Raw genomic sequence first — 15,672 nt, forward strand, 5'->3', positions numbered from 1 at the left:
TTGAAACAGCCCAAATGAATGAAGGAAATACTGCAAAAGTCTGTGTTCCAAAAATCACCACCTTTGCTTATCAACACGCTTCACAATTATATTTGATTTCTGAGAATTAAAACGTCTTCAACAAATCCTTGTTTTTTTTATTTAGAATTCAGAACCTCCTGTTGTGGCCTCATGTCCTTTTATACAGATGGTTTGAAAGATTGAGACATGGTCTGAAGCACCACAACAACACTATGTGGCGCCATCCCAAGCCGGTTGTCGCATAAGGTATCAGTTCTTATTGTATAAATTTACAGTCATACTCAAAACCTTTAACTACATCTATACCTTCCTAGAAATAAATTTCATCATCTTTTCGGACTCCGTTTAGGTTCTGAAACTTTGCTAAACCTTTAATCTGACACCTCGTTAATAACCCAGATATTATAGAAGTATGACTTGTCCAAACGCTTTTGACCGCTCCAGTGTCCTAGTGGTTATAGCGTCCGCCTCGGAAGCGGAAGGTCGTGGGTTCGAACACCGGCCGAGTCATACCAAAGACTTATAAAAACGGTACTAACAGCTACCTCGCTAGGCGCTCATCATTAAGAGGTTAGTGTTACAACTGGTCGGCCTGGTGTCAGGATAATGTGAATGGGTGGGGCATCATGCTACATGTCCGCGGCATGATGCCCCAGTGCTAGGCATCACTATAAACTGCCACACTGCAGATATCGTAGTGATACGACTGAACAATTTTTAAAGCTACGTTAAAAATCCTAATCACACACACACACACACACACACACACACACACACACACTGTCCAAAATCTTAGATATTTTTTATGTTTATTTTCACATCCATTGTGTCTGCTGCTGCTGCCAGCCTGTCTCTCTGTGGTCGGATTGTTGGCTGTTTTGATGGCGACTAGATAGGAGGGTAACAAGTTGGTAAGAAATAAAAGAAATAGAGAAAGACCGAAGGAATTGCAGGAATAAATTTAAAAACAGGAAATAAAAGAAAACTACAAAATCCAAGCTAACCGTTAATGTAACTGCCAGGTATATAGGTTTGCGGACTTAGCTTAATCAAGAAAGGCGATTCGGACGTCTGCCTGTCGGATTTATGTTTAGGGAACATTGTAAGGCACGTTGACGCAGGCGCTCCAACGCCGTACCCATGGCTTACTGAAATATAATATAATATAATATAATGTAATGTAATGTAATGTAATGTAATATAATATAATATAATATAATATAATATAATATAATATAATATAAAACTACAGCATAGCTTGAAAATTACAGTAACTGCGGTTGCGAGTGACTTTCCTGTGGCCATAACTTTTACTTTTCTTAGGATCCGTATTGTCCTTAATTGAACAATTTGACAGTTAATGTGATGATCCACTGATATTACAAAATAAGAGTCCCTCAAAGGAAATGACGCTTATCTAGCAGAAAAGAAAAGTCAGGAAGCTATTTGATTTTTGATATTATAGTACTTGCACAGGTTTACTATGGGAGTTGAATTAGTACAGTGAGTCGTTAAGTAATGCTACCGCCCGAGTAGCCGGATGTTGAACAGGATTTTGAGATGAAACAGTACCGTGAGTCACTGTACTAATTATACAGTTCAATGGAAACCAGTCTAAAAATGGCTAACATAAAATTTTTGATATTATAGTACTTGCACAGGTTTACTATGGGAGTTGAATTAGTACAGTGAGTCGTTAAGTAATGCTACCGCCCGAGTAGCCGGATGTTGAACAGGATTTTGAGATGAAACAGTACCGTGAGTCACTGTACTAATTATACAGTTCAATGGAAACCAGTCTAAAAATGGCTAAACATAAAATAGAGAGTATATATATATATATATATATATATATATATATATATATATATATATATATATGTGTGTGTGTGTGTGTGTGTGTGTGTGTGTGTGTGTGTGTTTCGAAGACGATGATTGGATAATCGTTTGAAAGCATATGCTGATTGTAATTGAAAGAAATAGAGATAACGTTCTGTCCAAACAATTTCAGTCCTTTTACAGACTCGACTTTGGGAAAATCATTACTAAAATTAGATTTGGATTATTTAGCTGTGGAACTGAAAGCACGTGTCTTAAACACGTGTAGATATTTTAAAAAATGCCGCCGGTCAGATGGTTTCCCCGCTGAAAGGCATGCACGAAGGATGGACAGATCATGAATTATATAGGTTTGATCATGAATCTTTATAAATGTAAAGTTAAGTTTTTAATCTGATGGGGTTTACATGGGTTTCCTGTGTGAGTTGAACATGGGCGTACGCAGAAGGAGGGCCATTGATCACTCTCTGATATTTCACCAAACAAAAAAGTCCATTGTGCAATATATATATATATATATATATATATATATATATATATATATATATATATATATATATATATATATCCCTTTGATTTTGGTTTTACCCACCCCCCCCAAGAAAAAGATTAATGCCCTTGGAGATGAATTAGTCTCGCGATTCCTTAAGTCACGCTATCGCCCCTGCAATAAATGTATAACTTACTATTTTCCTGAGCATCAAAATGTATCAGGTATTAATGAATCTCGACTGCATCAAGACCTACTGAAATGTCAGGAAAATTTGTATTAATCACTCGTGCTGCCAGTCTGTCTTATCAAATGCAATGCTGCATCCACCCACCCCCGTTTCAAAACTTGGAACCTTCCGTCTTACCATGGACATATCAGCTGTTTTTCTTCTCTCAAGGGATGTCAGTTCTCAGGGCCAGATCAGGTCAAGTGTAGGGATGCGTGGGTGGGTCTAAACATTAAAAAGGGCCCTGACTTTCCTCAAAAGAGCACCAAACCAAAAGACTACGTGTATGTTTGCTCAATAAACGTGCGCAAGAATAAAACGATGGTCAAATTCAGAGTTCAGAGTTGGTAAGCATAGGGATACTATCCAAAATTGGACAGTAAATCGTCGGATAGCAGAGTCGCTTTTTTTTTTTTGCGGCTATGGCGCAGAGTGATATTAAAATGTGCGCTATCAAAAGCATTCCAACATTAGGGACCGGCCATTTAATTTTTTTTGGGTGGGGGGAGGGAGAGGTAGAGGCGGTCTTGTCTGATTTTTGGAGAAACAAATATATCCAGTGACCATTAAATTATATATATATATATATATATATAACTTCTTGTAATTTGTAGAAAAAGAACCTATTTTACCGATTACATTAGCAATATTGATATACATAATCCCAGACCCCCATCTTAAATGATCGGTCCCTTAGATTTTCACACATCCATCCTTTTCAGCTGAGGTGTACTTCGATAGATGGCATAAAATAGTACAGTAACAAACAACAACAACAACCTAAACTATGTAATAAAGCAAATAATAAGTGAGCAAGTTCAATTGTTGATCTCTCCTATTCAGGGTGACATAAAAATGTACTTACTAGATAACGTTGAGAAAAAAACTTGGATAAGCAAGGCACTTGAAGCTCCAAACATTATGAGTAGGTCAGCTGCTGGCAGTTATTCCAAGTGATTGGCGTGCTGGCAGTAATCAGAAGCGAATGAAAACACCAGCGTAAGTTGACAGACGATTTATAGGGCAATGCAAAATGTATGGCTGGTCGAAAGGATCATAACTCCATGGCGGCTAGATTTTGTAATTCACCAATCTGCCAATTCTTTGACGTGTTTTAAGAATAAGGTGCAACATTTATTTTTTAACATATGGATTTTTTTTTTCACTTGTGAAGAATGAAGTTTTGACATGTTAATAATGGAAGTTTTGAAAAGTTATTAATTTAATTTTTGACATGCTAGTAATGGAATTTTAGAAAAGTTATGAATTTAATTTTTGACATGTTAAAAACGGAATTTTTTTCATTGAAGGAAACCAAATGATAGCAGTAGAACAACTGCTGGAAAATCATATCCTGCACACAGTGGAGTCACTAGGGTTGGTGTCACCCAGTGCGGTAACTCATGGTGTTACTCCCATGGACCTCCTTCCTGCACATAAATTCTAAAATTGTACAGACAGTCACGTGCGGTAATTCATTGTGTCACACCTACGGACCTCCTTCAAAAATTATACAGACGGTCACGTGCGGTAACTCGTGGTGTCACACCTACGGACCTCCTTCCTGAACAAAATTTCAAAATTTTTATTGACAGTCATTTTGGTGTCACCCACTTTGATGGTGTCACCAGGTGCAGTCCGCACCCCCGCATCCCCTAGTGACGTCACTGCCTGCACACACGAAACAGGAGACGGACAAATAAGGTTTTCTTATCATTAACGTCTTTCTATTCGTTTGTGCGTGTGCCTGCCATCATGTCCACTAAAATATAGTTCATTGTAGAAGGATAGATTAATACAAGGTCAGTTATCTTTCTTACAGCCATAATTATTGGGATGTGATGTGTGACGTGATTTGGATTTTTAACGTAGCTTTAACAATTTTTCAGTCATATCTTACCTATATATCGCTACGATGTCTGAAGTGTGACAGTTTATAGTGATGTCTAGCACTGGGGCATCATGCCGCAGACATGTAGCATGATGTCCCACCCAGTCACATTATTCTGACACCAGGCCAACCAGTCCTAACACTAACCTCTTAATGCTGAGCGCCAGGCGAGGCAGCTGTTAGCACCATTTTTGTAAGTCTTTGGTTTGACTCGGCCGGGGATTGAACCCACGACCTCCCGCATCCGAGGCGGACGCTCTAACCACTAGGCCACCGGAGCGGTATTAATTATTGGGAAGAGTATACTATGAAAGATTTGATATATAGTACCGCATATCTCTCATTCCATGTCAAAGGTACCAGACTGATATATTACCGACACCAGACTCTGTTGGGATCAAATATTTGGCCGTTGTATAGAAGTGTCTGGGATAAAGAGGTATGATTAGTATTAGATAGGCCTTATTGGGATCAAACTGAGTGGTCAGTCTGCAGATGACACCATGATACAGAAGGCAGATTCTAGTTACTGTTGTTATCAGCCGGGGCCACCTTGATTTGGTCATGTCCGTCCGTCCGTCCGTCCGTCCATCCATCAGTCACAAGGAACTCGCAAGCAAGATTGCACACAAACCAAAAAACTCAACGAAAGCAAATGAAATTCTGCTTGCATATTTGTATGCACATTTAGGTTACTTGATCACATTTACCTGCCGTTACATCAAATTTTCAACTTTTTTAAACACACTTTTAGCTGTTGGAATTTGATTTGTTTTGACAGAAACCTTCGTAGTGCCATTAAGCAAAAACCGCTATAGGCAGGGAAACATACATTGATACAAATATGATCAAATAGATGATATAGTTATTATTTGTACCTTGGTACAAACATGAATCTAACCCAAGCTGCGACTGACGACCCTCGTCTTGTTCAAATGCACCGGCTCTCTAATTTCACAAGCATTAGCTTTTCACCAGAAAGATGGAACATGGTCAAAGCAATGAGATCAAACGTGAACGTGAATCAACTTGCTTAACAAGGTGCAACTATCACTGAGCTTAATGCACAAACATGCTGTAATGGTATTTCAATATGACACCAGTATGCGAAACAGAGAGGTAAACGCATTTCCCGTATAAAAAATGGTATGGATACATACTGATTATATCATATAAACGTAGATGGAATGGCACGAAGGCAATCAAACAGATTAGAGTTATAATGTTATAAGGTATGAACAATTGAAGAAGAAAAAAAACATTGAAAGAATAAGATGGAAGTGATCTTACCTATATCTATATTTTTTATGTTCCTGGTACATGATTTTAAACCGCTCCAGTGGCCTAGTGGGTAGAGCGTCCGTCGTGGGTTCGATCCCTGGCCGAGTCATTCCAACGACTTATAAAAATGATACTAACAGCTGCTTCGCTTGGCGCTCAGCATTAAGAGGTTTGTGTTAGGACTGGTCGGCCTGGTGTCAGGATAATGTGACTGGGTGGGACATCATGCTACATGTCTGCGGCATGATGCCCCAGTGCTAGACATCACTATAAACTGTCACACTGCAGACATCGTAGCGATATGACTGAAATTTTTTAAAAGCTACGTTAAAATTCCAAATCACACACACACACACACACACACATGATTTTAATTATTGTTTGTAAGTTTTATTCATGGCTGTAAGTTGTATAGATTATCTTCAGATTGATTTTTGCCTACGTGGTGACTAGGGTCTGTTAAGAACGTAAAATTACATGGCATATATAAATGGTTGGTTACATATGTGTTGACAATTACTAATAACAATATTAATAATTAGACCTAATGATCACTTTGGGTTAATATTTCAATTGATGATGGGGTTAGGACTATTGTAGAAGAGGCGTAAAGTCACACTTTGAATTTTGTTTAATGCATTTAAATCATGAAATTATATTATTCTTAATTATTCTTGACTATTATTATTATTATTATTATTATTATTATTAATGATCACAATGAATTAATGCCTTCACAGGAAAAGGGTGATTTATTATCAACTGAAGTCTTACGGGCAAAGTGTAAAACAAGCATATAACATCGAGATCATTTAGGTTTATTTAAGGCTTACCCATAGAGAGGAAAGGTAAATTTTTGTTACATATATACAAATACAATTTTGGATTCAATTTATAATAACTCTTTAAACAAGTATGTTAACAAAATGAAACATTTTTGATGCTGAATGTTTGACTTCAAACAAAATTAATTTATATATAAGTCGTTAGTGAATTTTTGCATTAGTAATGCCAGTTACATCAATGTGATTATTTTGTTAGTACTATATGTACTGTTATTTTGTTGGTACTATATGTAGTTGATTTGCTAGTAATATATGTACTGTTATTTTGTTATAAACTGCTATAAAATATGTTATCAAATATTACAATTGATACTGTATTAATTATATTAACACCTCAAAGAAGATGGTATAATTAACTGTGTCGTTCATACAAAACCCTGCAATATTACAAAATTTAAAGTGACATTATATCATAGGGCTATCTGTTCTATATGCAAATCATAATAGTGAAATGTCAAATTGTCACTTTTTGTGCCTTGACTTTCTCTCTTGCAACCAGAGACAAGCAGCATAATAACGTTAACGTGTTGTTCTCTGTCTGTCTGTCTGTCTGTCTGTCTGTCTGTCTCTCTCTCTCTCTCAGTTATTTTGAAATTGACATTTTCCGGGGGGGGGGGGGCGCCAGAATCTAACCTTACCTAGGGCGCCAGATAGTCTGTCCGGGTCTGGCGCCGGCCCTGGACGTAGAGGTCAATGCCACTTTCCTGAACACGTTTACAGACATAACTAACTCTCCTTTAACATTGCTCCAAATTCATTTTCAAATCATTAAATATTTTGAGTCATATGCAAAATTGGTGACTATATCTACCGAAATTGTTCTTTAATGGCCTATATACATGGATCACTTTGTATTGTTAAAATTGAGTATTTATTACACTTCTTTTCTACGTTTATGCACGCTTTGTTTTGTTTATATCCATTTTAGACAAATCTGCGAACGAGTTTTATTTGAGAGGTAGATATCTGTAGTGTCAACTATTAAATCCTGTTTTCACTTAATTTGGTTAGCAAAATTTGGAGTCTTGTTCTGTGAGATAATTCCATATACTCTCTGTTTGTCTGTGTCTGTCTGTCTCCTCTGTCTGTCTGTTACTCTCTGTCTCTCTGTCTGTCTGTCTCTCTCTCTCTGTAATAGGATATCCCAAATATCGTTATTTAAACTTTTCTTTGATTTGTTTATCCATTAATCTGTAAAGTAGACACCTGAACAAAGTAACATTCAAAGGTTACTATATGTAGTTTATAGACTGTTTATTTGTCAGTCAATCAACAAGGTAATACCGACTAATCTTTCAAACAATCAAAAGATGTGTCTGCGTCGCCGTTAAGCTCGTTTTTGCTTAACTGCCTGAAGACTTTACCAGTCACATTAAAGGTGGGATAAGAGAAGGGCAACTTAATCCTGTTGCTGAATTTTAGTTCAAAGTCGGCTTCACAGTAACATATTTGTTTATTATTCTGGAGTTGAGAGCAAGTAAAAACACACATCTATGCATATAAAATAAACAGAATACTTTCATCAAACTAAATAGATTTAACATAGTGGCAAGATCGTAATAGGCGATAGAAAAACTTTGTGAATAAGTTTTGGTAGCACAAAAACATTGCGGGGAACTCTGGAACATATCATAAGATATACTTATTCTTTGCTGCTATCACCTGATGAGACCTACGGAGGAGTTTAAATAGTCTCTTGTTTTCTAAATAAAAACCTAAATAAATATAAATATATATTATAAACATTAGATTTATTATATCTGGGTTAAATGGTGCTGATCTGACATACACAAGAGCGAAAAATCTTATCATAGCCACACGACGTCACTAGGGGGGTGCGGACCGTACCGGGTGACACCATCAGATGAGGTGACACCAAAATGACTGTCGATTCAATTTTGGACATTTTTGTGCAGGAAGTAGGTCCATGGGGGTGACACCATGAATTACCGCACTGGGTGGCATCAACCCTGGTGACCCCATTGCATAGCCATTCCTCTTGAACGAAAAGAAATGTTGACATTGGATTTTCCACCAGAACATGTAGTTTGATGATGTCTTGATCCTAAAGAAAAATGAGCATCCACTATGGCCACCGCGTTGAAAATCAGGTTGTTGCTAGTCCTCCTATGGAAGGTCAGACTGACATCGGGCTTTCTCTTCTAGTGGTGTCTAGCTAGCTCGGAATGAATATTTGGTCGATCTGAATTCTGATATTATTATCGCAACTACTCCAACATGGATGGGCATACCGATAGAAAGCTGTTAACAAGAGACTTGTTATGATATCCGTTTGGTAGTAAATGCAAAAAGAGCCAATCTGATTTGTAATAAGGATGTAACGGTGGACATTTTGGAACTCTTGTTATTGGTATTGCTAATTGAAAATGGTGGGATCTTAGATCGAGTATCGCCGCCACAGCGGCTTGAAAAGCTTTTCGCTCAAGAATATCCGGGATGGTTTCAACATTCAGCAAGTAAAAAGATGAAATTATTTTACATATCATAGCTGCGACTATTATCTCTTTGCTTTATGTTTTCTTTTTATTATCTGGACCAATCACAAATTAATCTTTGAATTTTATTTTAATCCATTGTATTTCATCATACTTGACATTTTATTTTGTTCAAGAACAATTCATCTTATACCCGTAACTTAAACGCATGCGCATGAACGTTATTTTAGTATTGTTTCTAATGATGTCTTCATACGTTGTGCGTAAATTCCATATTGATGAAAAACCGATGCCATACCCACAAGGAATACTCCGTGAATTTAAACAGAGGGGCAAATCGAAGTTGCCAACTGGGCTAAAAGGTATGATTCGCGAAATCATTTCTATTTTTTACGTAATAGATTTTGAACAAACTTAATGTTTTCGCATTTTATTGCAGTAAATTCTTCGGTAAATTGAACGTTTTTTTTAAAATGTTATTTTCAAGTCTTTTCATATATCCAACTGAAAATGAGAGTTTGAGAGCTTGTGAAATATACGTTAACAAAGACGCCTGATACGACCAGGAATTATATTCATAATAAATGAAAACTTAATTGTGTGCAAAATTAATGCAGCTCACGCAACAGCATTTATTTCAGATGAAAAAATGATTAAAATGTTGTTTGAATATAAAGACATACTCATTTAAATGCTGATTAAATCACTTAGGGTCCATTAATGATTAGGGCTATAATTTAAAAATGTGAAAACTGGAAATACTAATATGAAATAAGTAAAGCACATTTCCTTTTAATCCCTTGTAACACTGGACAAAGCGTCGAAAGCAATTCTCGTTAAGATATTCGTTGATTATGTGGAGCTGAAATGAAAGAAACATGGAAAAACTGATTTGAATGTAGGTATATACAGTAGATACAACTTAATTTATTGACATACATTATTTTTACAGAGTACATGCAGCTTTTCCAATCCATCGTGATTCAGTTATTAGCATGTATACAAGGACACACCAAAGCAGCCAATACAGAATGTCCTGGGCAGGTATTGAACCCACAACCCTTGGATTACAAATCTGATGCTCTACCAGCTGAACTACTGCAGCTAAGAAGATAAATTATGCCATTATTAGTAATTGATGTAGTAACTATGTACTCCAAGCTTTTGTCAACCCGCAACAGTTTCAGTGTATGTTTGAAATTGAATATGTCAGTTGCCCTCATCAGATATACGAGACCCACTTAATGTTCTTAGTTCACCTGGCCAATTTAACAACATCTTGGTATGAAGCCCTTTGAAATTCATGCACATAATTCCAATCCACCATCAAGTATGTGTACACTGACTAAAGATGCAAAAACCTCCAAATGGCTTATTCTCAAAGACTATTCAAAATGCTGAAATTCTTCAGGCATAGATGGTTTTGAATTATCTACAAAGTATGCCAAACCGCCTCAGATATGGCCACCATTTCTAATAGTAGAAAACCTTTAAACAACTTCTTTAAAACCAATATACAGAATTTGATCTAATCTGATAGAAAGCATCCTAGAAGGAAGGTCTTTAAGGTTTGTTTAGATGATCTTGATCTTTATTCAGTGCTTGAAAAGAATTGAGTTAATGCTAAGAGGCAGATGCCATCTGTTCACGAATTTTACTTAACGATTGCCACCAGTAGGCATTAGTAGCATTTTAATTGATCAAAGTTTCATTGCATGTTATTACTTGCAGTGTACTGAGAAATTTGTTATCAAGAAATTTTAACAAAATATTTGAGTTGTTAAAAGCTGAAAATTTACTGATGTTACAGATTTCATATGTTTCAGATTACTGGGCACTAACTGCCATTTTTTACCCTAAAGATGTGCAGTATATGAAGGTTTCATTTGCCAGTTCACATCTTTCAAGCAGGGGCCTATGTTTTTGGCATTTTCTGTAAGGAAACAAAATGGAATATGCACCTATCTCCATGTTATTTGTGTGTCTGTGAGTTATCTGGGTGCACTCTGGTGAAGGAGCTGTTTATATGGTGACAAGTTTAATTCTTCAGCTGTATAAGAGTCTCAAATTTGAAACGGCTTTTGATTTGTAAAAGTGTGCATTTTCTGAGCCAAAACAGAAAGTGAAATTTGAGGGGGAAAAAAAGTTTCATCCAGGAAAAAAATATGGGAAAAGACTTGAAAATTTTGTTACTGTTAGTGTCTTTTAGGAGTGTGATTGTACTGTCAATTGACATTAAAATATTCTGGTTGCTTTTAATTGTTCATTTTGTAAAAGAATATGATGTTTCAAACTCAGAGTTTGAATTCCTGATATTTAATTGGAATTTAATCCCAGGTGTTGACTCTTGTTTTTATTCGTTATAAACAGTGACAAAATTTTGTTCTTCAAATAACCATGTCTTTTTAGTACTTCAACAAACTACGGGAAAGCATCATTTCCAGTCAGTCAGCTGACAAGCAACAGACCATGGTCCAGTGCTTTGAGAGCCTCATGGATGGCATTGAGAGATCACTTCAAACCAAAAACAGGGACAGGTAAAACATGTTTGTTTGGGCATTGTCCAATAAATTAAAGCTGTTTCAGAATTACAGCAAAACCAAAGCCCATGGTTATTGCTTAATTACTGCTAACAGTTCTGTCTTCACCTTTTGGATTGCTCCTAAAATTCTGCCTAGTTACTGCAACTCATCTCAAATTGTAAATGATTGCTGGGGAAAGGTGATCCCATCAGAGAATCTTTAATTTTTCCTCTTTCTTTCATTCTATATCACAATATTGCTAGTCACTTTACAATCAGAAGATTTTGAACAATTATGGATAATTTGAAAATGAAGGTAGTATTTTTAGTCCAACTGGGATGTGTAGGCAAAGTAATGAGTCATTGTGTTATGTTTGTGTTGGACAATTCATCAGTGGTAGTGTATCTCAGGTGATAAGGAGGTACACAAGCTCATCTCTGTGTGTGATGGTTTTGAACCTCGTTTGCAGTGCAACCTTCTAAGGGATTACCCTCCAGGTTTTTCATATTGCTAGAATAATCTGACAGACAGTCTATTTAGGAGATTCAAGATACACCTCTGGTGGCCTAAGTGGCTAGAGCATCTACCTCAAATGTGGGAGGTCTCTAAAAAACCTGTAAAAATGGTACTAACAGTTGCCTCGCTAGGCACTCTGCATTAAGAGGTTAGTGTTAGGACTGGTCAGCCTGGTGTCAGGATAATGTGACTGGGTGGGACATGATGCTACATGCTTGCGGCTTGACGCCCCAGTGCTAGACATCACTATAAACTGCCACACTGCAGACATCATTGCGATATAGCGATATGACTGATACGTTAAAAATCCAAATCACACACACACACACACACTGATACACCTCTTGGAATGGTCTCTTCCCCAGTACTTAATAGAGTCCCTTTTTGGACTGTGGGGGAGACTCCAAGTTCAGGAGCAAGATAAGCTCTTCGCTTGGTAATGAATAATCCAGCAGAGGAGAAAGCTATTTCACTAGACACAGGCCAGCAGAGATGGAATGATACTTTTCGGAAGGCGAGGAAACTGTGCCTTTTGTACACGTCACCATTGTATGCAATCTAGTAGAATAATTGACCAGGTGATAAAATGTTTCAGTTCATTCAGAGCTGTTGCTGGAAGACTGATAGGGTTCAGTATATTTTTAGATGAATACTTAAGGGCAGATCATATTATGCTTTGTTTAATTCACATCAAAATACAGAAATATGCACCTCTGTCTCTGCAGAAAACACTGGCTAACAAATACAAGCCTGAAATACGTCTGAAGTCCAGCTCATTTGGGTAAATTTAATTTGGATGAATATTGGAAAACGGTCCACAGCCTTAAAACCTAGACACAGGAAAAGAAGTTTGAAATTTAGCAGGCTGAGCATGATTGTTCTGTCAGTGTCATTTATAATACTGATATAGAGAGTACAGTCGTCTCAAAGTGATTCAAGAGGAATCTGGAGCAGAAAACTATGACAGCCTGCTAAGTGTGATTTACAATAAATGTCATAATGTGGTCACTAGTCATTGATCTTATCAAAGTAACTAAAACTAATTGTGGATTTTTTTTCTTTTTTTAAAAAAACCCAGAACTTTACAGTGAACTTTGATGTATGCAGCTCTTATCTTTTCATTTAGTTAACAATACACTGACTAGTATTCATGTAGCATTTTCCAACAGAATCTAATTTGGGTTCAAAAGTTGTTGTTTTATTACAGTGAAAAGAAGACGTATAAAAAAAAATCAGCTTGGTTTCCTTTCAGTTCCCTAAAAGCATGTAAAATTTATACCAGCAAAAAAATCTACTGGTTTGAAGTCACATGTATTAAGTTCATCTTCCCCAATGGAAAATCTCTTCATTAATTCTTTTAGAATTATCTTCTGGAAATTGATGATTATTCCAGCATCAAGTTCAGATGACAGATCATGTGTGCTCCAATAAAAAAATTATGGAGTAAACATAAACCCTGAGCTCTAGTAGTTGGTTTATCACTAAATAACCAAAGTTCCACACCACATAGCAATATCTTGGCACAAAGGTTTGAGACCAGCTTTTGTCAGCTGATCTTTAAGGCCTATGTCACAACTACTGAGTGACTGAAATATCCGATTTCATAACACACAGCAAATAACATCATTGTTAGTTTAACCATCAGTGATTTGGAGTAAAATGGTGTGAACGAAGCACTGTGTGCACAAAGTCCTGTCTGGAAGTGGACAAAGTTAACGTCTCTGGAAGCTACCTCCATATTTTTTACATTGTGTGCCACCAGTGCACTGACAGGAAACAGCAAACTCCTCAGTGAGAGACTTGAGGTACCCAGCAGTATTTACAGCCATATGGTGATCCTCTGCAAGTCTGGTGGCTACCAGATTGGACATAAGCCCCCAGTCATTACTGACATATTGCTCCGTCAGTATTATGTGTCCCTCTAGCACTACACTTGTGTATAGGTCAGATATCGGGGAAAAATAGCTTTCCCATTAGTTGTCGGTGAGTGATTATTTCTGTTGAGTGTAAAGTGACTAGAAATATTTTGATATAGTAGGCTGTGAAGGCAGCTTGTACTCTAGATTATGGACTGTAACAAACCTTTAAAAACTTATGCATTGGTGATACTTGCAGGATGAAGGTCAACTACACACATCAGTACAAGCAGCTGTTGGGTGATAAATTCCAACCAGCTAGCAGATATCTTTGGTCTCTGGAATTGAAGAAGTGTTTTCTGCACAAGCAAAACTTGACAAATTGATTTTTCATTTCAGAGATTCACTTTTTTCTGCCTTTATCTGAATTTTCACAGAATAAGTTCCTCTGTACAATAAATAGCTGTACAAAGAGTACAGGTTGTCTTTTTTAAATGTTAAAGCATAAAAAACATCCTCCAAATTGTGGCCTTTATATTATTTTTTTTCTGGCCCATCAACCTAAATTGTATCAACACTGGCATTGGTTTCCTGCATATTGAAGCTGGGTGTATGATGATTGAGTTGTATAAACTGTCTCAGTATCCCACTAGATACCACCAATTTCATGATGTACTGCTAAGTTTGAGATTGTTTATGCACAGCATCAAACAGTAAAGGTAATCAGGGTACTTTCAAAATTATCCTTTTTTATTATACCCTAGAATAGCAGAATGGTATGTGTATATCACTGGACTTAATCTGATGAAGATTTGGTAAATTCCTTCAGTTCATCTGTAAATCAGCTTGTTGTTGAATAAAAGGCCAGTAGTGAGAAATTTTATATACATTTATGGAGCTTACTGTATACGCTTGGTGTTACTGGGCAAGGTGATTTGGTGTATGTGTGTATGATAATAAACAATTGACCACTATTACACCAGCTGTCAATGGTTATCTGGGCAATTGTTTTAGCCCTTTTTTTTTTTTTTAGTTCAATTTTCCTACATAATCCAATTTTCACTTGGCTGTATACATAAGTAATGCATGGGGATTACCTGTTTTATCTTTCAGGTTTACTCAGAACTTGTCTCTATTCCGTCGAGATGTTAATGATTCCCTCAAGGCAGCAGGCAGTAACAGCCCCACATCTTCAACATCTTCTCTCGACATGATGAACTTCAATTAGCATCTGTTGTGACCACCTAGTCTTTTCAATCAAAATACTGTGATGTTTTCTTTTGTGTGCTTCAGAGGCAAATCTGGGACATTTACAATAAAGAGATTCAAAGGCATCTACTTTCCATTACTTTTCAAAGAAATGATAAGCGGGGATTCTACGTTCATCATGTTATACAGGGTGTGTGTTCTCATCTTCAGGATTTTGTTTAAGACTGTTGTTCATTTAACATTACTCGGTATAATCATTGCTTGTTGGTTTTTTGTAAACATAAGTAAAAGTGTTTAGTGAAAAAAACATGTCTGGTTTGTGTTAAATTACATCCACACCAAGCTTTGAAACATGTAATAAGATAATGGATAAAATAATGGAAAGTTCTATTTGTCAATATTTGACAGAAAAGTTGTGGGTAGAATATAATTTCAGAAGTTAAAGTAAATTTTGTGCATCTGCTTTGATTACCAAAGGTTTGTATTGTATACTTTCGGAGCTGTAAAATTTTCAAAG

General features: G+C 36.6%; 2 protein-coding genes across 2 annotated transcripts in view; one reads left to right on the plus strand and one right to left on the minus strand.

Annotated features, from left to right (window-relative positions):
* Positions 1 to 3,591, minus strand: part of LOC149795723 (ferric reductase 1-like) — a 43,109-nt gene extending 39,518 nt beyond the window's left edge. Inside the window, exons 1-2 of the mRNA XM_089965622.1 lie at positions 3,445 to 3,591; positions 1,026 to 1,169 (exon numbers count right to left, since the gene is read on the minus strand). Coding sequence (XP_089821748.1) covers positions 1,026 to 1,169; positions 3,445 to 3,499 — 199 coding nt within the window. The 5' untranslated portion in view covers positions 3,500 to 3,591. The remainder of the gene's footprint in view (positions 1 to 1,025; positions 1,170 to 3,444) is intronic.
* Positions 1 to 15,464, plus strand: part of LOC149795721 (exportin-7-like) — a 176,148-nt gene extending 160,684 nt beyond the window's left edge. Inside the window, exons 29-30 of the mRNA XM_089965624.1 lie at positions 11,462 to 11,589; positions 15,060 to 15,464. Of these exons, the coding sequence (XP_089821750.1) occupies positions 11,462 to 11,589; positions 15,060 to 15,174 (243 nt within the window). The 3' untranslated portion in view covers positions 15,175 to 15,464. The remainder of the gene's footprint in view (positions 1 to 11,461; positions 11,590 to 15,059) is intronic.
* The last annotated feature ends 208 nt before the right edge of the window (positions 15,465 to 15,672 follow it).

The sequence above is a fragment of the Sinohyriopsis cumingii genome, chromosome 7 (genome assembly GCF_028554795.1).
Source record: "Sinohyriopsis cumingii isolate HCF-2022 chromosome 7, ASM2855479v2, whole genome shotgun sequence".
NCBI lineage: Eukaryota > Metazoa > Mollusca > Bivalvia > Unionida > Unionidae > Sinohyriopsis > Sinohyriopsis cumingii.